The following is a 26,338-nucleotide window of genomic DNA, read 5'->3' on the forward strand; positions in this document are numbered from 1 at the left end:
ATAAATATCTCATTAACATATCAGCTTCCTAGGATGGATCTCTTGGGCTAGGCAACACATTATCATTTGGTTTTAGCAATCCTTCTTATGAGAGAAGAATGGGCCTTGGAGAGCAGGAAACAAAATAAAAAAGAATATGTATATTTATGACAATGACATTTCATGGAATGTACAGAAAGAAAAGATCCTACTTAAGAGATGTATCAAGTTAAGAAAAGTAGAAAGCACCAAGAAGCATAGAACACTAGGGGCCAAGTCCATAAATCACTTGCATAAAAATATGTCCCAAATAATTGGGATACTGTTTCCCATTTTCTTCAGACACAAGAGTTATGAAAACTCATAACTCATGATTGCTGGCCATTTACTCTGTTTCAACCAACCCGCAGTATGTCCCATACGACTGTGTACAGTAGAGGTTCTTTAAAGTATTAATTTCCCTAGAAATTAACTGGAAATTTAACATCTAGCTTTCTTCCTCTTGTTCTGACCTCTACATGTCTCATTTTTTTTAGTACTGTACTAATACAGAGGCAGGGGAGATTGGGCAGTAGCCTCAGTGCCCTGTAAAAATATAACTGAGCACCTGTGGAGTAACCTGGACCCTCTCTTTGAATATATGGATTTCATTTTGTCCAGAGAAGAGAAACCCACCAATTTAAAAGAGGATTTAGAAATGGGCCATCAGAACAGGTTACAACCTCCCAGTTCTTCGGTATAAATTATAATACTGGACACATAATGGAAACATCAAAGCTTTTTGTTGCTTGCCTAAATAATTATTTTCTTCTCCACATAATCCATCTACACTTTTCCTTTTCCCTCCTTTATTTGCAGACTCTTGTAGTTCCACTTCCCCTCTCTCTGCCTACCTCTTTTTGCCACCCCTTTCTCTTGCATTTCAATCAATCTATTTTTTCAGCCCTTTGGTTTCTTTCTTTTCCTTTCCTTCTCCTATTCTTCCTTTTGTGTCTGTTTGCAAGATTAAATAAAATATTCCTTCTCCCACCCAGTAGAAAGCCAAAGCATATGATTCTTTTGGGACTGGAAACAAAACAGAGCAGAAAAACCCTAACCATAAAGTAAGCACAATGAGCAAAAGGAAAGGTGTGTTTAGCATCCCACACAAGTAGTCAGTGTGTAGCAGATGTATGATATAACCCAGATTGTCTTCACATCTTTACTGTCAATATCTTTTATATGTGAAGTTCAAATATTAAACAAATTAAGGACTCGATTGAGACTTTAGGCACCGCCCTGAGCAAGGGTGGTGCATGAGCAACATTACCCTCCTATTAGCCGTAGGAGGCTTTGTGACTCAGAGACATGCTGTTGAGTCTCAAATCCTTCCTTACTACCACCTTGCTCCGGGGTAGAGGTATACCAGTTGGCTGATGGCTTATGTCAGCAATAAATACTAAACCTGTTAAACAGGATCAGCTGTGTTTGCTAGTGCATGGAGGAGGGACTTCTAGAGCCAAGGTCCTGCCCACTCCTCACCCCTCCCAGCCGACTCTCCAACCTCCTGCGATGGAGGGTGGAGTAAACAGTGCTCTCTTATTCATATGTGCCCACACTGCTGGTTCAGGCAGCCTACACAGAGGTATAATGGGAGTCCTTACTCCCTCATATGCCCACACAGGCCAAGTTACAATTTAGCCCCAAATGAGATATTGTAAGAGCAAAATCGTGCTTATGGGCTATGCAGAAGCCAAGCTCAGAGAGGGGATCAAGAGAGCAAAGTGTCCTTCCTTCTTTCTGTCTTCTCTAAAACCACTGAGAGACTGCTTTAGAAGCTGTCTGCCTGTCTGCAAGTGTTCTGTGAATGGTGTCTCAGAAAGGCATCTAGGTTATGAGTCAGGGGCATAGTCCCTGAGGAGGAAGGATGGTCCAGTGATTAGGAGCACAAGCCTAGAACTTGGGAGATCTGGGTTCAAGTCCCTGCTCTGTCACAGACTTCCTGTGTGACCTTGAGCAAGTCGCTTGGCCTCTCTGGGCCTCAGTTCTCCATCTATAAAATGGGGATAATTGCACTTTCCTACCTAACAGGAATGCTGGGAGGATTAATATGGCAAGGTGCTCAGATACTACACACCATCTGGATACCTTAGATAGATATCTAGCACATAGTATGTGGGCACTTACATACCTGGTCAAATCCTGAGACCCATTTCTTTCAATCTGTTCTGCAGTGGTGATCCCCTGTGCGCTCTTAGAGCCCTACTGAAGTCAGTAAGGCTCAGTGTCTGCCAGTGCAGAATAGCTTGCAGGAATGGGTAGCTAGAGTCCCAGAGCTTGGCCTTGAAGATTTAAAGTCATTTACCGATATAGATACAGCTTATACTTAGGAATCAAAACAGAAGATGTTAATTATGATACCAGTTAGGTTTCTTTGTGAAGGGAGTCCCAGCCTGCATTGTTTCATGACACTGGGGGCTTGTCTACATATACAATGCTGCTGCTGTAGGGCTTAGTGAAGACACTCCTATGCTGACAGGATAACTTCTCCCACCAGTCTAGGTACTCTACCTCCCTGAGAGGTGGTAGCTATGCCGATGGAAGAAGCCCTCTATTTGATGTAGCTCTGCCTACATCGGGGGCTAGGGTCATTCAGCACACCCCAAGCGATGTAGTTATACTGATATAAATTCCAAGCCAGAATCAGTATTCTCCTCAGAGGTTTATGCTGGGATAGAGATTTGTCCTCAGGAATTCATTTGTAAGAGACTCCTCAAAACAAGTGTGAGCCTTTCTGTCGTAGCGCTTTCTATATTGCCAGGTCACCATAACAACTAGGAGCCTTCTAAAGCCAGAAAAATGGAAGGTGGCAAACATAAAAATACGCACCTGCTCATCTTCTCTCTGAGGCTCTTGGCAAAATAGCCATTTACACATGACAAACATTAGTAATCACCACTTCATAGGTTAAAGAAGTGGGAGCACTTACCTCAGGACACGCATTCCAGCCCCTCATTAACAGTGATGATATGGGCTTGGGAATTGAATACCCTATTGGAGGCCGGATGTGATGATAGGCCATATCTGCTGCTGCTGCAGCTACAAATTAAACAGTATAATAAAGCTTAATTACGATTCAGATATAAAAAATATTCATATGCCAACACATTTTACTTTAGTATTTGAATGAAAAACAGATCTGAACAGATGGAAATGCTTAAGTATTAAACTTGCAAATGGAGTGGGTCAAAGAAGCTTCCAGAACCATGAAAGCACTATTTTTAATGCACTGGGTTAAAACAACCAACTGCCCTGCATTGATGTTAACACATTTCTGCCGATGTTTAGCCTGGCTGAAAATGATCTGATTCAGGTGTAACCCCTTAAACAATAACCTCTGAAAAAAATATCAGTTGAACCTCATCTCACACATGACATAATAATAAAGAGAGAATGACTGAGCAGCTTTCAATAACGTGCATTAGATGCATTTGACTTACAGATAAATTGGTGCCAGAGTCTGACTTCCTAAAATAACCTATAGTTAGCTCTGGTATGGCTGAAGACTAAAAGTAATTCCAAGCGTTCATTTAACAAAAAACAACAGCAACAACAAAAAAATCTGAGTGCCTTTTTATATGTGCTAGTTGCAGCTGACTAAGAAAACCTGCCCGAATGTTTTTCTAATTTTGTTTATATATACAGTGATTTAAAAACCATAATTAACCCCACTGCATTCTTTTAAAACAGTTTAGCTGTGGAAAGTCAAAGCAAATGTATGCCAGCCTCATAGCAAGAGCTAAGTAAAATTCTTTGTTAAACTGACATGATTAAGTGATACATCACTGGAGTATATAGCATCTGAGGGGGACCAGGAGATTGCAATCTTGAGATTGTAACAAGAATGGTTTAATTTTTTTTAACCATGTCCCATTCTCATTACAGTCTTTGTCACAAGAATAGATTAATTTGTGCCATTGTCTGTTCTCATTGGAATCTTTGTCACTGTAACGAAGTTTCAGAATGTTAATATCAGATATATTCTGTGAAATGTAGCAGTAGGGATGGGCAAACACATTTTGCCTAATTTTGATCCCATTCTAACGTGGGTTTGAAAGTGTGATTCAAACATTACTGGGTTCATGTTCTGCTTAGGAGAGACAGTGAATCAGAGCAGATGGGGAAAAAAAGATGTTAATGAAAAATAAATATAACCTACTATCTATCTATCCACACTCTCCTTCGCTTTTCCCCACAATACACTACAGGAAGACCGTGCTATCTATTAGGGATAGAAGAACACCCCAAAATTTAGGTTGACATAAGTGGGCTATTCATGGTATGATATATACATACACACATGGAGTACTGTGATCTCCCTCTCCCTCTATGTGTGTGTATCATACACACACACATACACGCTCTTATCACACCATGCACACACACACAGAGGGCAGTATGTGTGTGTGTGTAAACAGAACTACATGGACAACGCAAAAAAAGCATTGATAAACATCAATTTTAATAAAAATTGCAAAGTTTTGGATCTTATTTCACCTCTTTGACTCATTTCCCGTAGTCATTAGTAATAGGATTTTTTGTTCTCAAGGGTGTTCATAGAAAGAGAAACTGTCATGGAAATTCATAGAAATACTTGCATGAACTGTCATGCAGATACTTTGAAAGAGTCCTACAGAATTTTATAACAATGAAAAAACAGGTCTATATATAAGTTATGTGAAATACCATAGATTTTAATCAGAAATAGTCTCTTTTCCATATGTTACACGAACCATTCTATTGAAATGATAAACAATTGGAGATACTAAGGAATACATTTTTTTTTACTAAAACCGAGGGAACAGTTGTATTGAAAAGTCAGCCTTCTGACTGGGGAACGCTGTTCACATTATTAAAAACTGATGACATATCAAAGATGTATACACTTGGACTGAGACAGAGATGGAAATAGGAAATAGACGTGTTGGAAGTCTCTGCGTAAGGCTAAAAGGGATATGGGTGATGTCAGGGTAGGGGGTCTACTATAGACCACCTAACCAGGAAGAAGAGGTGGCAGTAGCTTTTTTTAAACAACTAACAAAATAATCCAAAGCACAGGACTTGGTGTTGATAGGGGACATCAGCTACCCAGACACCTGTTGGAAAATAAATACAGCAGGGCACAGATTATCCAACAAGTTCCTGGAATGTATTGGAGACAATTTTTTATTTCAGAAGGTGGAGAAAACAACTAGGGGGGAAGCTGTTCTAGATTTGATTCTGACAAATAGGGAAGAGAAACTGGTTGAGAATTTGAAAGTGGAAGGCAGCTTGGGTGAAAGTGATCATGAAATGATAGAGTTCATGATTCCAAGAAACAGTAGGACGGAGAACAGCAGAATAAAGACAATAGATTTCAAGAAGGCAAACTTTAGCAAACTCAGGGAGTTGGTAGATAAGATCCCATGGGAAGCAACTTAAGAGGAAAAACAATTTGAGAGAGTTGGCAGTTTTCAAAGAGATGTTCTTAAGGGCACAAGAGCAACTATCCCACCTCATAGGAAAGACAGGAAATATGGCACGAGACCACTGTGGCTTTCACCAGGAGATCTTCAATAATCTGAAACTCAAAAAAGAGTCCTACAAAAAGTGGAAACTAGGTCAAATTATAAAGGATGAATACAAACAACCAACACAGGTATGTAGGGACAAAGTTAGAAAGGCCAAGACACAAAACAAGATGAAACAGGATGAAATTTAACACAGAAAAATGCAAAGTCCTCCAGTTAGAATGGAATAATCAGTTGCACATATACAAAATGGGAAATGACTGCCTAGGAAAGAGAACTGCAGAAAGTGTTCTGTAGGTTGTAGCTAAAGATGAGTCAACAATGTAACACTGTTGTAAAAAAAAAGTATCATTATGGGATGTATTAGCAGGAGTTTTGTAAGCAAGATGCAAGAAGTAATTCTTCCGCTCCACTCTGCACTGATAAGGCCTCATCTGGAGTATTGCATATAATTCTGGTTACCACATTTCAGGAAAGATGTGGAAAAATTAGAGAGCAACAAATATGATTAAAGGCCTAGAAAACATGAAAAAAAGATTGAAACAATTGGGTTTGTTTAGTTTGGAGAAGAGAAGCTTGAGGAGGGGACATGATAACAGTCTTCAAGTACATAAAAGGTTGTTACAAGGAGGAGGGTGAAAAATGTTCTCGTTAGCCTCTGAAGATAGGACAAGAAGCAATGGGCTTAAATTGCAGTAAGGGAGGTTTAGGTTGGACATTAGGAAAAACTTCTCAACTGTCCGGGTGGTTAAGCACTGGAACAAATTGCCTAGAAAGGTTGTGGAATCTCTGTCACTGGATGTTTTAAAAAACAGATTAGACAAACACCTGTCAGGAATGGTCTAGTTATTACCTAGTCCTGCCTTGAGTACAGGGGACTGGATTAGATGACCTCTCAAGGTCCCTTCCAGCCCTACATTTCTATGATTCTATGACACAGCCAGTTTTCCTGTGCACTCATGCTCCCATAATACTGGGGCTCTTATGGGCCAGGCAGGACATATGTGTTCAGTTTCTGCTTCCAGTTTCACATCCATAGTTTTAAAATATTTGTGACACTGTGCTTTTAAATTCTTCCTGTAAATATACTGAAAGCTGGTTCACAGGCCTGGGCCAGAATAAATTTGTATATGAGAAAACTATTCAAGAGGGCCTTGTACCACATTAGGATGCTTTCCTTCCTCCAAGGCCTTACATGAACTCTCTGAAGCTAGGGATGTTGCCCATCAGCCATCTGCCCACATCTACTGCTGACTTTGAATAGCACCTAAAAATGCAACAGGGTATTTTTAAAATGGAGAATCATGACTGTATTTATGAGAAACTCAGACTACGTGGACAAGGACAACAAACTTGGGTAGAGAACTAAGCCACTGGTCTTCAGAAAAGTGGTGTGGGATGGCAACGGGAAGCAACAACTTGTTAGGACACAAAAAAGGACAGAATACTCTTCAGAGGGTAAAAGCTCCCAGAGGGCACCAGCTTCATACTCTGCTTGACTCACACCAGAAGATGGGGGAAATGAAGCAAGGGGAGAAGGGGATGTGGTCCTCAAGACAATTTGTTTTCTCCTTGCAATTTTCAAAATTCTATCCTATCTTCTGTTTAAAGATGGGCCTGAGCCTCAGAGTGCAGTTCTATAGCCAATCTCCTCAAAATGCAGCAAGTGTCTGGGTTTAGGGTTTAGGCTCAGTCTGTTATAGAAATACAGGGCAGCTGCAGAGTTCAGATGTGGATCTGGATCTAGACTTTCCCAACTGTGGGGTGAAATTCTGATTCCAATAAAGCCAATGACAAAACTCCCATTCACTTCAATGGAGTCAAGATTTCACCTTAGTGTATTAGTTGTCATCTATTTCTACTGCTGGTGTTTCCTACTCCAGATCATCATAGAGATGAACAGTGGTTGGTGCTTGTCAAGTTTCCTTCCCCACTCTGAACTCTAGGGTACAGATCTGGGGACCTGCATGAAAGACCCTCTAAGCTTATTCTTACCAGCTGAGGTTAAAAATTTCCCCAAGGTACAAACTTTGCCTTGTCCTTGGACCCTATGCTGCCACCACCAAGCGTGTTAAACAAAGAATAGGAAAGAGCCCACTTGGAGACGTCTTCCCCCCAAAATATCCCTCCAAGCCCTACACTGCCTTTCCTGGGGAAGGCTTGATAAGAATCCTCACCAATTTGTACAGCTGAACACAGACCCAAACCCTTGGATCTTAAGACCAATGAAAAATCAATCAGATTCTTAAAAGAAGAATTTTAATTACAGAAAAGGTAAAAGAATCACCTCTGTAAAATCAGGATGGTAAATACCTTACAGGATAATCAGATTCAAAACATAGAGAATCCCTCTAGGCAAAACCTTAAGTTACAAAAAGACACAAAAACAGGAATATACATTCCATTCAGCACAGCGTATTTTACCAGCCATTAAACAAAAGGAAATCTAACGCATTTCTAGCTAGATTACTTACTAACTTTACAGAAGTTCTCAGTCTGCATTCCTGATCTGTTCCCGGCAAAAACATCACACAGACAGACAGACCCTTCGTTTTCCCCCCCTCCCAATTTGAAAGTATCTTGTCTCCTCATTGGTCATTTTGGTCAGGTGCCAGCGAGGTTATCTTAGCTTCTTAACTCTTTACAGGTGAAAAGGTTTTCCCTCTGGCCAGGAGGGATTTTATAGCATTGTATACAGAAAGGTGGTTGCCCTTCCCTTCATTTTTATGACAGTGCTATATGGATAACACTGATTAAATAATTAAGATAGAAAGAACAATAGATGTTTAAATAGATAGCAACACTCTGTGCCCCCACAGTCCTGCCTCAAAGAACAAACTGACTTCTTTATGGCAACAGAGCACTCAAGATTTCAAAGAGAAGCTACTCCAGTGCTCTCAATTGTTTAATCTTTGATTTATATAATTTGTTAAGTGCAATTCATCTTCACAACTGATCTTTAACTATCCAACAAACGCCTTATATGACTGATAAACACTACCACATTGTTCTGATGGGCATAAAATCTAAATCCTTTCTAGACACTGTTTTCTTCTTTTTAATATAGCAGTTTTCCATCTTTGCATCTGTCCAGATAATGACAGACCAAATACGCCACTCATCAAGACCCTCTAGGTTAAGCACTGGATCTGCAGCCAAAACTCCTGTTTATTACTCCTGGACATGCACTAATAGGTGTTTGCAAAATACGGCCTTTATGGCTTGTCTTCACTACAAATTCAGCCATGTTTGGTTGTATAAGTCAGTTGTTCCCTAAACTGGTTACAAACATGGCTTTAATAGGTAGAGTAGACTGGACTTTAATCATATTGGTAAAGGGACAATGAGTTGTAACCAGGTTCCCTCGCTCCAGTGTAACTGTAGTATAGACTGGGCCTTAGATTATAAGGTCCTTAGAGCAGAGATCACTTCTGTGCTCATTATATACTAGCAATGAGTGCATTTTCTGATAACTCCTCAGTATAATTATTTCAGTTCTATATTGTATACTGTTATCTCACCAGTTTTGGGAGTTGGCATTGTTGAGCACATACAGTAGTTTTTCATTACTGACCATGGGACGTGCTGCAGTCTTTGGTACTATAGAATTACATGATATGGTATTCAACAAATATTATATTTGACTTAATACTGAAATGATTTCACTGGGGATTCCATTTGATTCAATAGATGCTCCATTTGATAAAATAAGGAGTGATTTTGATTCAATAGCCATGAGACTCTTTATACAATCTGAAAAATGGATATCTAATTCTGTATAGAGCATACCCTTACTGAATTGGATAATACACTTGATACACTAGAGGATATAGAGGTGCTATTACTGCAAAGACAACATCCATTTCAAAGCGTGATGTATAGATTTTACAAGTGCTAAGTTTTATAGTTAGGTATTCTTTCCAACATCTAAGTATTCCAATGTACTTGACCTGAATGGCTTCCCATACTTCTGTGCATGTACAAAGGTCAATATTAGACAGAGGGAAGGTTAAGAGTATATAAGTAAAGCTTCAGAACTCCACAGACAGCATACAAAAATGTTTAAAAAGAAAATGTACCTCTCAACATCTTAAAATGTATAGTTGGTGAAAAATATGGGATTTATGTTTTAAACAGTCATCTGAATTTATGGAATAATGAGGGTGGAATTTGTATATAGGCTATGAAAGATGCCTGATCCCCACAATAGGTGTTTGCAAGATATGGCCCTAAATCAGATGTACAAAATGAAGTTCAAACATAGTTTTCATATTTAAATATACTATACATTTCTTAGGCAGTATGGTTTGAGAGGCAGTGGAGTCCAGGAGCAGAGGCTATAAGCCAGGAACTACTGAGTTCTAATCCTGAATCTGAAACTGACCTGATTTGTGGCCTTGTGCAAATCATTTCATTTTCTGTCTTAGTTTCCCCAACTGTAAACTGGGGATAATAAAATTCCCCTACCTTACAGAGCAGTTGGGAGGGTTAATTAGTTGATGTTTTGAAAAATCTGAGTGTTATGTAAGGGTAACAATGATGGTGATGGATGAGATTTTCAAAAGTGCTCATTGACTTTAATGGGAGTAGAATTAGGCCAACACTTACTACTGAAAGGCCTTGTGGAAGTACATTTTAAGACGGGGTTCAAACAAAGAGAGGGAGATCTTTTAGTTGGTAAGCAGGGAGTCATCAAAAAGAGACTATAGAAAGGGCATTGATTTAGCAGGAGTCAAAATAAATGGGACTGAAAATGGACTTCTGAGGAGCTGCAAGAACAGAAGCAGAAACCAATGAACCCATGCTCATCTAGCTGAAGGGGCATGTGGTTCAGCAGGTGAAGATAAACAGGAATAAAAAGTACCAAAGAAAAGAATACCAGACAGGGAAGAAAAATTAAATCATGACACCTTTCGGAAACATGGTGTGACATTCTGTATCTTGGGTGAGAGCCCTGTAACCCCCATGTTCCTCATTTATATATGAGTGTGATCTTGCATATATAGCAGGCAGTGTGAGGTATTGGGGAAAGGTTATGATCTACTGAAAGTCATTTTTCTGTCCATATATGTATATCATTAATGCATATGAAGTTATGAGAATTGTGTTGTCACTAAAACATGCTATAAATTGGGGTATCAGCCAGATATTAGCCCCCCAGAGACAACAGCAAGGAGAGTAACCAATGCCCAGGTGGAGTGTCAAACAAACCATCAACAGCCATTGTCCAGCAAGGGAGCTACAATTCAATGACTCACCTGCATGAGGCCACACCAGGGGAACTGCTCAATCTTGCTTGGGACTCAGCAATGCCGAGACATGTCTGGGCTTGTGTTCTACAAGCACATGGGACTGAGGATATAAAACAGAACACGGGGGCCCCATGCTTGGCCTTTTCTCCTGCCCCACCTATGCTGCAAGCAACAAGGACACTGAAGACTTGAGACTCCAAGCAAGGAGGCCAAGAATTCAAAGGTGAAATCTGTGTACTATGAACTGCAATATCCAGTAGGGTGAGAAAAACTGCTTAATCTAGATGTTGCCCAGTCTAATAGGGGTGAGAGGTTAGACTGCATGCTTATATTTACTTTTCTTTTGGTAACTAACTCTGACTATTAACCTATCACTTATAATCACTTAAAATCTATCTGTTGTAGAGGTGTATGTCCACTTGCCACTGATGAAGTGGTGAATGAATAAATTTACACTGCTTGTCTTGAGCAGTGCATGACGGTATATTCATAGAATCATAGAATCACAGGACTGGAAGGGACCTCAGGAGGTCATCTAGTCCAGTCCCCTGCACTGATGGCAGGACTAGGTATTACCTAGACCAGGGGTGGCCAACCTGAGCCTGAGAAGGAGCCAGAATTTACCAATGTACATTGCCAAAGAGCCACAGTAATACGTCAGCAGCCCCTCATAAGCTCCCCGACCCTGCTCCCAGCATCTCTCACCCACCAGCAGCTCCACCAATTAGCGCCTCCCCCTCCCCTCCCAATCAGCTGTTCCGTGGCATGCAGGAGGCTCTGGGAGGGAGGGGGAGGAGCGAGGGCACTGCAGGATCAGAGGAGGGGGTGGGAAGGGGTGGGCTGGGGGTTAGGGCCTGTGGAAGAGCCAGGGGTTGAGCAGTGAGCATCCCCCGGCACATTGGAAAGTTGGTGCCTAAAGCTCCAGCCCTGGCGTCGGTGCCTATCCAAGGAGTTGCATATTAACTTCTGAAGCGGCTCTGGAGCCACAGGTTGGCCACCCCAACCTAGACTATTCCTGACAGGTGTTTGTCTAACCTGCTCTTAAAAATCTCCAATGATGGAGATTCCACAACCTCCCTAGGCAATTTATTCCAGTGCTTAACCACCCTGACAGTTAGAAATTTTTTTCCTAATGTCCAACCTAAACCTCCCTTGCTGCAATTTAAGCCCATTGCTTCTTGTCCTATCCTCAGAGGTTAAGAAGAACAATTTTTCTCCCTCCTCCTTGTAACAACCTTTTATGTACTTGAAAACTGTTATAATGTCCCCTCCCAGTCTCTTCTTTTCCAGACTAAACAAATCTAATTTTTTCAATCTTCCCTTATAGATCATATTTTCTAGACCTTTAATCATTTTTGTTGCTCTTCTCTGGACTTTCTCCAATTTCTCTACATCTTTTGTGGTGCCAATACTCCAGCTGAGGCCTAATCAGCACAGAGTAGAGTGGAAGAACTACTTCTCGTGTTTTACCTACAACGCTCCTGCTAATACATCCCAGAATGATGTTCGCTTTTTTTGCAACAATGTTACACTGTTGACTCATATTTAACTTATGGTCCACTATGATGCCAAGATCCCTTTCCGTAGTACTCTTTCCTAGGCAGTCATTTCCCATTTTGTATGTGTGCAAATTTTGTATAAATCTGAGGTACAGTGCTAGGAGCTGGGGGAATTTGACTGATGCTTTTCCCTGTGTGATTCATGAGTGGCTCTGGGAGCATTCATGCAATATAGCTGGGTGTGGGGCTCCACATGCGGTTGTGCTGAGTGATAGCACCTGGAGAGGTTTGCTACTGGTGAGTAGCAAGGCACTGTGAGAGACAGCCCAAGCTGGAGAGAGTTCAAGTGGGCACAGCAGTCCCACAGTCCCAGGCTGCACTCTGGGCACCCCATCACACATGGGATTCATGTTCCCCTTTCTTTTGTTCTTCCTCCTATTCATCTATCTACTTATAATGCTTCCATCACCCTGGTAGCTGCTGATCAGCAAGGTATACATCTCTATACCATTTTGTTGCTGTATTGTGCTCTAGCTTATGTGCAGTGGAATACTGACGATATACTTAGTATAGCAGGAGCGTTTTCCTCACACATCTGGTATCTTATACAGTAGACAAATGGTTAACTCAGAATGAAATGGGATAAATGGCAGGAATGGTCATGTCATGCACAAGGAGATGAAGATTTGGGCTGCAGGGCACTGGACCTATGTCCTAGATGGCACACTCTGGATCTTCAATTACATGGTCAGAAAACAAGGTACTGCAATGGGCAGAGAGATAAAATGGAGGAATGAGATTCAGGTTTGGAATCTGGGTTGACAATTAATGCTGTATATTACTAGAAACTGAAGTAGGATTGAGTCAGATATCTGACGACTATATTCAAATGTCAGCCGAGATAGAAATGAATGACTGGGAAGCTATAAATAGCTAATGCCGTTTAGAAATTCCACACTATATACTGAATTGGAATGCCCCTTGTTATTGATGCTAATGACAGCTACACCATCTGTATAATAAAAGCTGACTTTCTGAACAGTGTGAAGACCTCCAAAGGTTTGTAAAAGTAGCATAAAAGTAGCATAATTGTACAAAGGGCAGAAGAGAAATGAATCTGGATTTAATAAGATCTCAGAGGAAAGGGAACAGGGAAACTTCCTCCAACAGACACCAAAAATAGTGCCAGACTCTGAGATCAATAAATGTAACTTTAAATGTATCAAAAATAAAGCCCTGAAAAGTTAAGCACCCTCTGTTAAGGAGAGAAAGACAGGACAAGAAAGCCAAATTAAACAGGAATCAAAGGATTTACACTTAGAATAGGGAAATGTGGAGTGTTTAAGTGTGGCTACCACAGCATGACTGCTAGAGAAGAAATAGATACAAGAAAAAGAAAAGGAGCTATTACTGTTTGGGTTAATTCACTTAGCAAGGAGTCCTCCCCCACATCTCCAATAAATTCCACTTTCGTTCGATAATTCTTCGCCTTAGCTCTCCTCACTTCTTAAGCTGGATATTAGAGCTACCCATGGTGCACTGCTCTCTGTGTCGATGCCAGAGCTGCTACTTTGGATGCATTCTGCCGATACAAGAAAGATAGTGTGGATATGCAACAGCGGATTAATTACAGAGGTGGCTGTATGTCAACGTAATTTAAATCGATTTAACTTTGTAGTGTAGCTATAGCCTTAATCTCATTTATGGGTTTAAGTGGTACACTGCACTTGTGCTGGCCCTATGCCCATTAGGGATTTTCACCCTCAGGGCTTGTCTACAGTACCGTGCGGGGTCGAACTAAGATATGCAACTTCAGTTATGTGAATAGCGTAGCTGAAGTTGATGTACTGAGATCTACTTACTGCGGTGTCTTCACTGCGGTAAGTCGACAGCTAATGTTCTCCCGTTGACTCCGCTTGCGCTTCTCGTTCTGGTGGAGTACCAGAGTCGATGGGAGAGTGCTCAGCGGTCAATTTATCGTGTCTATACTAGACATGATAAATCGACCCCTGCTGGATCCGGCGGGTAGCGTAGACAACCCCTCAGAGTAGAAACAGGATTTAACTGGTGTGGAAAACTTTTCATGAATGCTCTGTGTAGGGGTGAATTTCACACAGAGGAAGCAGGGTTAAATAGCAATGTGTAGAGTTACCCAAAAGTGGTTAATACCATGGAACATCAAGAATGTGAAGATTTACAAGAAATACATAGATATCTCAACCCAGGTGATGTTTTTAGCATTGATGGATTCTAGTGAATTTCCAAATAAAAGTTTATACTATATCAGCACATAGTAATGTAGGATTTATTGCCACCATTGCCAGGATGCAGAATAGCATGAAAAATCAAGATGTTATCTTCCTGCCTGGAACATACTGCACAGTAAGGGGAAATGAATAAACTGCACTTTGCAATTCAGGAAAAACAGGTGCATTACCCAAAAAAGTACCATGGTACCATGCCTCAATGCATAAGCCAAGATAGGGAGCAATGTGTGGCTACTGTGTACAGAGCCTGTGCTAGAAAAGGTGTTTGGTGGAGGAGGAGGTAAAGGAGTGGGAAAAACCAGAAAAGTGGTACAGGGAAAGAAAGAGACAGAGCAGACGATGAAGTAACAGAACCGAGGATGATTTTGCACAGCTACTGAAACTCAGTAAGGGTGGACAGCAATAGAGTGGACATCCATTCCTTAGCAGGCTTGGAAGCAGGACTTCCGAGATGCTACAGTTGCTACGATGCTGCTAAGAAACTGAATTGATGGGTATTACTCTCTGCTGCTTAATATGGCCAAGCTAAAGTCAGGCAATGGAAAGAGAGACTGATGAAAACTACTGATGGGTGAACCTTGAGATGCTGATCTGAACTTATCTCAAACTCTTTGTTCTGAAAATCAGACTAGAAGTCACATGAGTCTAGATATTCTTACAAGAGCTTCTGCAATTCCTGCTTTTGGCTCCCAGATAAACTGTCATGTGATGTTTGGTACTTCCAATTCCAGGCCTGGCCTAAATCAAACAGTGAAGCAGCAATATATATATAAAAGAAAAATAATTACCTCAATTGTTTTAAAAAAGAAGTGATTAGTGAAATTCCACTTAAAAAAATGTGGTCGAGAGGAATAAGGGATAGGTTACTTCTACAGGATTTCATAAAGAAATTAATTAATTCACTTCAAACTTAAGGAATATCAGAAAATTGGAGGCACTTAAGGATCCATGCCTAAACATTTCTATGTTAGTAATGGCTTTATAGCCATTTCACAGATAAGAGAGCTCCCAGTAAACTGTTTCCAACACTGATGTTTCAGTTACTGTCTGGTATATCATTGTTAACAAGTTGCTTACATAATGCTACATACCACACAATACATTTAATTTAATATTAATTTTAATAATTTGGGGATTAAATTGATTTAATAAGTCATGTATGAGATTTCATTTAGCATTTGAATTATTATTTTGTAAAGTAATTGACCTAATCAGGAGATCCTGATACAACAGTGATAGGCACCTTTGAAACAAGCAGGATTAGATTGATAGATAGATAGATGGATAGATAGATAGATGACAGGGTTGTACACAATTGTTGATGGTTATATTGTATTGGGTAAAGAATTCAATACAATACAAGTGAAAACTACATTTTCCCACAACAAAATTTCATGCATAGACCTGTCTTCTTCCAACTGGTAAGAAAGCTATTGGAAGTCCCTGTCTGATCAATCTTGCAGATATCACAGCTGTTGTTCTAACTACCATCCTTTTCCTCCACTCCCAACTCCAAGAAAAAATCCCCTAAACTTCCATGGCTTTACAGTTTCTGGAGTGACATTCCTATATTCCCCAAGGTTCCACCCAAATCCAGAAGCACACTCAATTTCCTATGTTTCCTGGTACCTTAACAAAGCTGAATTTTTAGGTGAACACCAGATAATATGAATTCTAGTAAAATACTGATTAATGCTATGAAATGCAGCTATTTTATTACAGTTCAGAGATGTAGGTAGTATTCGTGTTAGTTCAGTGAGCATCTTACCTGGTTTGAGGTGAGCAAATGGAATTTCACCTGTTAACAGTTCCCAGAGACATAAAGCATAGCTGAAAACATCAGCTTTTATAGTGTATCGAGTGCACTGAGTGAATACCTCAGGGGCCATCCAGCGTAGGTTCTGTGGATCAAAAAACCATCAATAATATGTTAATGGAGTGTTTTCTTCCTTTACATAGGAACATTTCTTTCTTTCTTTCTTTCTTTCTTTCTTTCTTTCTTTCTTTCTTTCTTTCTTTCTTTCTTTCTTTCTTTCTTTCTTTCTTTCTTTCTTTCTTTCTTTCTTTCTTTCTTTCTCACAACAAGCTAACAAATAAATCTTTTAACAACAAATAGTCATGGTAGCATACATAATTCATGCAGTAAATCACCATACATCATATTGTGTCTTCAGCATTAGCATGGAATTCATTTCACCCGCATAAAGCTAGCATAATCAGGCTTTAAGTAAGAGAAGAGTAGGTTGAGAGTGGTGCAGGAGTTGAAATCCACACTTCCAGTTAGCATGTCTAACTCTCTTTAACTACTACTCCAAATTAGGAGCTGGAATAATGATAATGACAACTATGCAGGGTATTAAAACTACTGGATCTGTGTATACATTAATCCTTTGGCTTCTCTCCTGGGCTATCATTGTATGCTGCAGGCACCCATCTATGTGGCTGCTTCACAAACAACCTGCCACCCACTGGGCTCATGAGGAGTGGTGGGTCTTACTCCGGTCCTCTGGTCCAGAGTGAATTTCATCCACAGTTCTTAAAAGACCAAGATGTTAAAAGATGTTTCTTAGTGAAACATCATCTTGGACTAAATAGCCACCAAGTCTGCTCCGACAGCCATCAGTTCTCCCTCTTGCATGGTTAGTTCGGATTACTGCTCTTAATAGGATGACACTATTTCTAACACTGTAGTCTACTCTATTCCAGAGTAACAGATTCTGATGCTGCAATGTATCATGAATGTATTGTTACCTTTTTGTCACAGGAGGAAAGGGTATGGCTACATTTTGTAAAGTGCATATTCAAAAGTGCCTGTGAGCTTTTGGGTATTGTCTTTTAAAAAGTTGGGCCCATATGAGCAATTTATTTGAAATAACTATATTGAGAAAAGAACTCAGAAAGAAAATCCATGTTGGATAACTGATTCTCTGTGAGAAATTCAGACTATCAGAAAGCAATATGTATATATATGGGATGATTTACATGTTATGCCTAAGAATTCAGGGGTGATCGTGCTAAAATGAGAACCATATAACAATATTGGTTTTTGGATACACAGTCGGGAGCCCATTTGTGACTGCATAGTGTGCATATTTTGTATCCAATAATTTCTCCTATTATCAAGGCTGATCTTAAACACTAAGAAAAAAATAGCATACAAAAGAAACAAAGCATTATAGTGTCACTGTACAACATCATCAATTCCAGAAAAAACATATCTAATCTCATCATTTTCTCCTAGGCTGAGTTTGCACATAAATAGTATACTAATTAAATGGAAAAGAACAAGAAGGAAACCCCAGGTTGTTTTGTCATGTTGTCTTCATCCAAGGACTGCAGAAATCTGGATTCTGAGACAAAAAAAAGGAAAGCTTTTTAAATAAACAACACTACAGATAAACCTCATTTTACAGAAGTTTTGGTGGAAACCTAGGACTTCCATAAAATTTGGGTTTTGTAAAATCAAGAGGAAATACAATATCCCACTATTACACCAGGATACAGGAAGTTATTCCCAATAAAATGGAGCTTCTTACATCAGTGAGCCAGATCTTCAACTGCTATAAATTGGCATATCTCCATTGGCTTTCATGGTGATTTATACCAGCTGAGGATCTGTCTCAGAGTTTTTAAACTCAGGGTTAACTGTACTGTTGTGTCTAACTTCATTTAGATTTAAAACAAACAACACCAAAAACCTATACTAAAATTCAAAGGCACAGAAGACTGGCACTCTGATTTAATGTCATACTTCCTTTCAGCTGGCTGGTGATATAAAAGCTGGTGATATAAAAGGCTGCTCTAGTAGACTTCAGTGTCATAAGATCTTGCATGACTATAGCAAAGGCAATATATGAAATATTGATTGATTTATTTAGATGTAAATGATACATAAGTGCCTACCTAGAATTCTGGGTACCTTTGAGACATGTTAAAAATACATTCCTACCTGTACAAACAAGAACACACCCAGTAGCATCCCCAACCAGAGTATAACCAGCAGAAAAGAAAAATATTTATCTGCTCAGCTACCCCTACAACCACCAGACCCCAGTGCATCCCTCCTTCTCCAATAGCCTAGGAAAGTAGGTGGGATTTGCAAAGTAGCTGACTCTAATTTGGACTATTTCCAAGTTAAGGGCCCCTCGCAGATGCTGTCCTGCCAGCATCCCCCTACTCCCTCTCTTTAAAATCATGCTCAAGTACCTCTGCTGATTACAACTGCGCTGATGTGGCACAGTGACAGAGTTGGTATCTCAAACAGGCATGTCCCAGGGCATTTAGGGCTTTATAGGTGGAAACCAACGCCTTAACTTCCACCCAGACACCAACAGGCATCCACATGTGCCTCAGCCAGAAAATCTACTTAATTAGTGAGCCATTGCATTTTGCATCAGCCTCAGATCATAATGGGGAAGCCTGGCCAAAATCTGTGGTGACAAAGGATATGTCTACAAAGGGTATGACTGCAAAAAACCCCACAAACCTGGGGCAGTGAGTCTCAGAGCCTGGTCAACTGACTTGGGCTTGCGGGCTCATGCTATGGGGCTGAAAATAGCAGTGTGGATCAAAGGTGGTGGGCCACAGAGCCTGGGATCCAGCCCAAGCAGGAACATCTGCACTGCAATTTTTAGCCCCATAGCACGAGCCCTGATAGCCTACTTCGGTTGACCTGGACTCTGAGACTAGCTCTCACGGGTGGTTTTTTTTTGCAGTGGAGACATACCCAAAGTTCCGTATCTGAATGGAATAGCCACAATCTCCTCTCCAGACAAAGATGAAAGAAAGCTATCCTGATCCCTGCTGCTCTAGGACTGTGTGATAACAGCGGGGCTTCAACACTGTCCCTGGACTGTGAACTCTAGTAACAAAAGATAGGAACACATCCTCAATTAAAGGGACAGACATTACCCTGGTCATTTCCCCTAGTTGCTTCCTCCACCCTATCACCACAACTGCATTCTGATCTGGATTGAGGCCTGGCCATTTGAACCTCATCCATGCTCCAGTCTCAGCTAGACTGCGGGTAAGGTGTTCAACTGCACTGATTGAGTTAAATGAGAAACGTGGAGCAGGGGCTTATTGGCATTCTGAAAGTACTGTAGCTTGTACATGGACTGTAGTCTTGCCTCCTCTCTCACCCTCCACACAACCCTATACGCATCTTTAATAAGAGCAAGTACAAGATGGAGCCCTGCAGAACTCAGTAGGACACAACTGCAATTGCCCAAATCTACACTTTGGGCTATTTTTCAGAGAAATAATGAAGCAAAGTACAGCCTCATTAACTTTCTGATTCATCAGAGAAAACAGAGTCCTAGTTTTTGAGAACTTGCTAACATTTTTCAGATTAATCACCAACACCTCACCTCCAAAATCAGCAACAACAGCATGGCCATCTTCATAGAGTAGAATATTGTGGCTGTAAAGAAAGACAATTGTTAGCACAGGTAACTGTATGATATTGCCCTGAAGCAATAGTGCATTTTAAGGTTCTGCCTCTTTATTGTGCTCTCTAGTATCTCAACCCCTTTTTAAGCAGAGGCTTGTCTGTACAACAGAGTATACCTACCTCTACTCAGAGGACTAAAAAAAGGCAAACTTGACAATTTTATAAATCAAAATGTCAGAGTCATTTTCTAATTAGTTGTAGAACAAAGTGAAAAAGATGACATTTGAAGATGAACCCAATGATAGCCTTTAAATAAAATTATAAGGCCTGATTCTCCTCTAACACTGGTTTTACACCACTGTAACTCCATTAAATTAATCCCAATTTACATGGATAGAAGAGCAGAAGCAGGCCCGTAGAGGCTAAATATTAGGGGATAACTGCTAGGAGGCACTGGAGTCTCATGACGATGAGAAAAAATACGGTACAAACTTCACTGTTATGAGACACAAGCTACCTTACCTTTTACCTTAGATTTAAAAAAAATGTCTCTGTGAAGACATTATTCTTGTATAGTTTCTCTAATATTTTAGGCACTTAGGTTTAGACACAGTCTTGCCTTCAACAGCAGATATACTGTACGCCCCCTATTTATGCCCAGTTTATTTTGACTGTGTGACGCTCGCAGACAAGATGCCAGCTCATGCCAAGGCTCCAGACCTCACTGAACACTTATAAATGCATAACTGGTAACCAGTCTTGCTTACTTGTGTGTTAGCATTATCAAAATAAATATTAAATGTTAAGTTGATAAGAATGTGTTTAGTGTTTTATAAAATGCTTGTAGTATGCTGCATGTATTCTTCTCATCCAACCATACCCCATGTTATAAAGTGATAGCAAACATTTGCATTGTAAACCTCTGTGACTATGTAACTCATCAAACAGGGGAAAAGCCTTGTGTAATACAAATGACAGTCTCTAACAAGTTGTTAAATCCTGTTCATTAAACGCAAATAAGCTATTGTGTGATGTCAAGGATCAAAGACTTTGTTAAGTGCATCCTCACCCCCCCACCACTACCACGAAGAAGAGATCTTTGTGGGAACTGTTGATGTCAGCTTGGTTTCTGTGAGAAGAAGCTATAAATATGGACGCCCGAAAAAATTCTTCATCTCTTTGCTGTTTGGATTCACATGGAGCCAGAGACTCTAAACTGAAGTGAGAGATCCCCCACAGTTATCCCTGGGTTTGCCCAGAAAGACATTTTGAATTGACAGATCACTACAACTCTGTCACACTTAGGATATAGATTGTAACTTATTTGTGTTATATGCCTGCTTGCTTTAACCTGAAATTACTCTCATTTCCTTTTCCTAACTTTATATAGTTTATTACAGGACTGGATACAGGCTTTGTCTTTGGTGTAAGACTTAGGGTACCAATTCATAGATACTAAGGTTAGAAGGGACCATTATGATCATCTAGGCTGACCTCCTGCACAAATGATCTGGGGTAAGTGACTGTTCTCTTGGGACTGGAAGCAACCTGAATATTTTGTGATTTTTGGTGTAAGTGACCATTTTTCACTAAGTCCAGCTTGCCTGGGTGGCAAGACAGACTGGAGAAGCTAAGGGGACTGTCTGTGACTCTGTGGTATGACTCATATAGTGATCCATCAGTTTGGGGTGTCTGCCTGGTGTTTGACAGTCTGCCTTGGGGTAGGCATTCACAATCATCAACCACTCCAGACAATGTGACAGACTGAACATCCATACTATAACTTACGCAAACAAACTCCAAGGTGAAATCCCGCTCTCAGTGAAGTTAACAGGAGTTTTGCCATTAATTTTAATGAGTCCAGGATTTCACCCCTACACTCTATTCATGTTTGAGTTCCATGATGCCCCTGTTCATAGTATCTCGGGGAATTAAGTATGGGAGAACTCATGACTGTTGTCAAAACTCTTTTCACAGAAAGGGCTAGATCCACATCTGAATCATAGAATATCAGAGTTGGAAGGGACCTCAGGAGGTCATCTAATCCAACCCCCTGCTCAAAGCAGGACAAATCCCCAACTAAATCATCCCAGCCAGGCTTTTGTCAAGCCTGACCTTAAAAACTTCTAAGGAAGGAGATTCCACAACCTCCCTAGGTAACCCATTCCAGGGCTTCACCATCCTCCTAGTGAAAAAGTTTTTCCTAATATCCAACCTAAACCTCCCCCACTGCAACTTGAGACCATTACTCCTTGTTCTGTCATCTGCTACCACTGAGAACAGTCTAGAGCCATCCTCTTTGGAACCCCTTTCAGGTAGTTGAAAGCAGCTATCAAATCCCCCCTCATTCTTCTCTTCCGTAGACTAAAAATCCCCAGTTCCCTCAGCCTCTCCTCATAACTCATGTGTTCCAGTCCCCTAATAATTTTTGTTGCCCTCCGCTGGACTCTTTCCAATTTTTCCACATCCTTCTTGTAGTGTGGGGCCCAAAACTGGACACAGTACTCCAGATGAGGCCTCACCAATGTTGAACAGAGGGGAATGATCACGTCCCTCAATCTGCCGGCAATGCTCCTACTTATACAGCCCAAAATGCTGTTAGCCTTCTTGGCAACAAGGGCACACTGTTGACTCATATCCAGCTTCTCGTCCACTGTAACCCCTAGGTCCTTTTCTGCAGAACTGCTGCCTAGCCACTTGATCCCTAGTCTGTAGCAGTGCATGGGATTCTTCCATCCTAAGTGCAGGAGTCTGCACTTGTCCTTGTTGAACCTTGTCATTGTTAAACCTCATCAGATTGGTGTAAATTGGCACCGCTCCATTGACTTAAATGGTGTTAGTATCACTGAGTGCAGTGGTTTTAAACCTTTTTTCATTTGCGGACACCTCAAAAATTTATAATGGGGGTGCTGACCCCTTTGGAAATCTGCAGACCGCATAGTGGTTTGTGGACCACAAGTTGAAAACCACTGACTTAATGTATTACTGCTTTATCTTCTGAGTAGAGCTTTAAAAATTGGGAGGTACAATAGCTTACTGGTTAGCACCCAAAGTAGGGAGTTAGCAACCCAGAGTTCCACTCCCATCTTTACACTAACTTGCTCTATGGACTTGGGTAAGCATATGCTCTCTCTATGCCTCAGTTTCCTCATCTGTAAAATGGAGATAATGCTTACTCTGCTTTGAAAAGTGCTTTGAGATCTACAGATAAAAAGAGATATTCAAGTATCTATGTAGTTCCTTGTATTAAGCCAAACACCAGGGTATCTGAGTATTATTATTAGATAAGAGCATAAAAATGGTTTGGGGGCAGACTTAAAAGGAAAGATTGCAAGGATTATAAAGACATAACTTGGTTAAACAAAAGGTAAAAGTGGAGCATGATAAGTCTATATATTTTTTAAGGTGTAGACAATACGACTGGAGAGTAATCATGGGATGGGGAGAAAGATGGGGAGGTAGGAGGGAGTACAATTAGGAGTAATGTAATGAAATTTGAGAGTTCAAAGTAGCATTAGATCTGCTTCCAGTGAAGTGAGTGGCAAAACTCCCCTGAACGTCAGTGGGAGTAGGATCACATCATTGGTTTGCCCTGCAGGAATCAGTATTGAGACTATTGCCTGGAACTCTCCCCTTCATCATAGCACTTACATCGAATCATCAAAAAGTATAAATCAAACCATGGAAGAAAAATTACTTTTCCATTATTTTGTGAGTGAAAAAACAAACTTCTGGGTTTCACTTGACATACTAAGCTTCTCTCACAGTTCTAGCAGAAAGCACCAGCACTGGCTGATTTTTGGAACAACGTATCAGTCAGTGGATCTCAATTATTTATATATGTTCTGAATATATTGAACTCAAATGTGACAAATCTATGTGACAGGCCACTGGAAGTTCAAGCCAATGCCAATTGAAGGAGATGGACTATATGCAATACTTACATACCACAGTGATGACAGACAGATGACTGCCATCGTATCTTCTCTTTTTTTCTAAAGCCAGTCTCAGAGTTCAGGGGACTCTGGCAACAGAACTCAAGTCTGGTTCTGTTCACCTAAGAATATTGAGTACATTGATCTGGATCTAAGTGAAATGGGGAAATTCCATTTTAAAAATACCTTCTTCTGCCACTGCTCAGGGTTACTACCAAATACTCACAGTACTTATAGGCACCATCACCCATCTTGCAATTTCATTATTCCCAGAAGTACTACTTCCAAAAGGCACTTACTACTTGCCCACCATACTGAGAAAATGATGAGCACTTTGTGATACAGCAGTGAAAGTGATTAACCTGCGTGATGAGAGAGGCATAGACATAAAGACATGCCTGGAAGCATTCCAAGGGTTAAATATACTGAGCTAATTAGGCTTCATTTTTAATCTCATCACATCATTAAAGCCATTAGTTTACAAACACATCTTCCTGATGTGAAATCACTCATATAATTAAAAGCAAAATAATACATGGAAGCTGTCTGTTAGTAGCTTGATAAAGTGCAGGAGACTTAGGTCTGGGGGTGACACAGGATTTCTTAATGCCTACACTAGCAGATCAGAGGCTCCAAAGAAATTCTGTGCTACGGTTTGGGGGTAGGGAATGCTGGAACTGTTTACATGGTCTGCTGCGTCAGCACCCCAGGCAAGTTCATCTTTCCAACAGCATTGGAGTCCTCTCAGCATGCTGCAGCTGCTTACAAAAGAGGGTTCATGGGAGGCAAATAATGCTGTTCAGAATGCAGGGGTGGAAACTCCTGAATAACTGGCATTTGGTCAGCTAGTGGCATGGGATAATGTCTGCTCAGAGCAGGGCAACAGCGGAGTTATTTATAAAAGCTCATTAGCTGTACTGACATATGTAAAAAGTTTAATTTCAGAGAAATCTTTGAAACCATAGCAACTGAAAACTCCAATAAATGTGAAGGATTGCAGAACTATGACTTCACCTTAGACTGTCAGTGGAGGTATATTTGAAGGCTTACAGCTAAGCCTTGGATTTGTCCAATAACCACTGGGATTCAAGAGGTGAATTATGAGATTTGTATCATAGTTAAACCCATTTATTGAGGGTAATGTGAACAAAACACTGCCTTCTTTACTGACTATTTGTTCAACACCAGGGAATGCAATGGGGGATAGTGATAATGTCTATGAATAAATCTAACTATACACATGTATCCTATTGATAATGGGATTCCTACAAATAAGCTCCCAAGAATCAACAAATCAGCTACAAAGTAAATTTCTATGTATGGTAATAAATATCTATTTTATAGGAGTGTGATCTCATGAGCAGTTAGGTAACAGAGCCGCAAAGCAAAGCAAAGGAAAGCAGGAAAACTGACACTGAAACTGTGAGTGAGATGATGTTCTGATTAGATAAGAACCAAATGGGCTTTCATTATATATTTTCACTTCCATAGCTTCAAATGAGAAAAAATGGAACTTCCCTCTTGGAAAGGAATGAATTTTGATTTAGGGCGCAACTCACTGCTGAACAGAAAAGGGACTATGTGGCACTATGGGTGAGCATGTTAGCCTTTTATGTCTGGAGATTTCAGCTCAAATCCTATTGTAATAGGCTGTTTTTGTGTTTATGAGTGATACTGTGCTATATTGTCGCTGATCCACAGAGAATCTATGAGTCCTACTAACAGGGTTAGCTAAAGGCGTCATTCTTTAGCTCAAGTAGGAGAGGCCTGTATTTTTGGATGTGAAGAACTGGGATTCTAGGCCCTAGCCTCCTGTGTTTGTGTATGTGATTTAAATATTTATATTTACAGTAAATGCCTAATTCAGCCTAATTCCTGGTAGACACTTACTCACATAAACGATAAAAATACAACTCAATTTAGTATGTCTGAATTTCTGCTTAGGAGAAACCCAGGACAAGGACTGATCAGAAATGCTGCAGCGTGCGATTCTGATGCAGGATGCCACAGGTCAAGATTGAGATTTGTATCTAGAGCTTCATAGGGGAAGTTTGTCGCCAGCTCTCACTATACCTAATCATAACCAGTGCCATCAGGCCCTCACTTTTAAGAGCACCAAACTCACCCATAAAATATAAGAAAATAAAAATAAAGTTAGCAGTATTTCCAGTATGTTACTTACCTCCTTTATCTGTTTGTTAGTTTGTCACTTAAACTTCCTAGGTCAACATAATGATTGCTAGAACAATCACTCATCCCAGTTAAAGTTACAAAGAGAAGAGACAGTTCAATAGCCAAATGGGAAAGGAAGGAAATCAGGTTAAAATGCTAGAAATCTGGACATTCTTACATAGTCTTTTTCTCATTAAGAAACATGGGGGCGGGGTGGGGGGGGAAGCATTTGTAAGTTTTAGAGTCAAATGGACGAGTGCTCCTCTAGAGAAGCAGCTGAGAAGAGCTGTGAT

At 40.4% G+C, this 26,338-nt stretch overlaps 1 protein-coding gene across 1 annotated transcript in view; it reads right to left on the reverse strand.

Annotated features, from left to right (window-relative positions):
* Nucleotides 1–26,338, reverse strand: part of TNNI3K (TNNI3 interacting kinase) — a 164,204-nt gene that overhangs the window by 40,724 nt on the left and 97,142 nt on the right. The window contains exons 18-21 of the mRNA XM_073357332.1: nucleotides 19,916–19,968; nucleotides 17,844–17,896; nucleotides 16,315–16,447; nucleotides 2,948–3,057 (exon numbers count right to left, since the gene is read on the reverse strand). Of these exons, the coding sequence (XP_073213433.1) occupies nucleotides 2,948–3,057; nucleotides 16,315–16,447; nucleotides 17,844–17,896; nucleotides 19,916–19,968 (349 nt within the window). The remainder of the gene's footprint in view (nucleotides 1–2,947; nucleotides 3,058–16,314; nucleotides 16,448–17,843; nucleotides 17,897–19,915; nucleotides 19,969–26,338) is intronic.

Source organism: Lepidochelys kempii, chromosome 8 (genome assembly GCF_965140285.1).
Source record: "Lepidochelys kempii isolate rLepKem1 chromosome 8, rLepKem1.hap1, whole genome shotgun sequence".
Classification (NCBI taxonomy): Eukaryota; Metazoa; Chordata; order Testudines; family Cheloniidae; genus Lepidochelys; species Lepidochelys kempii.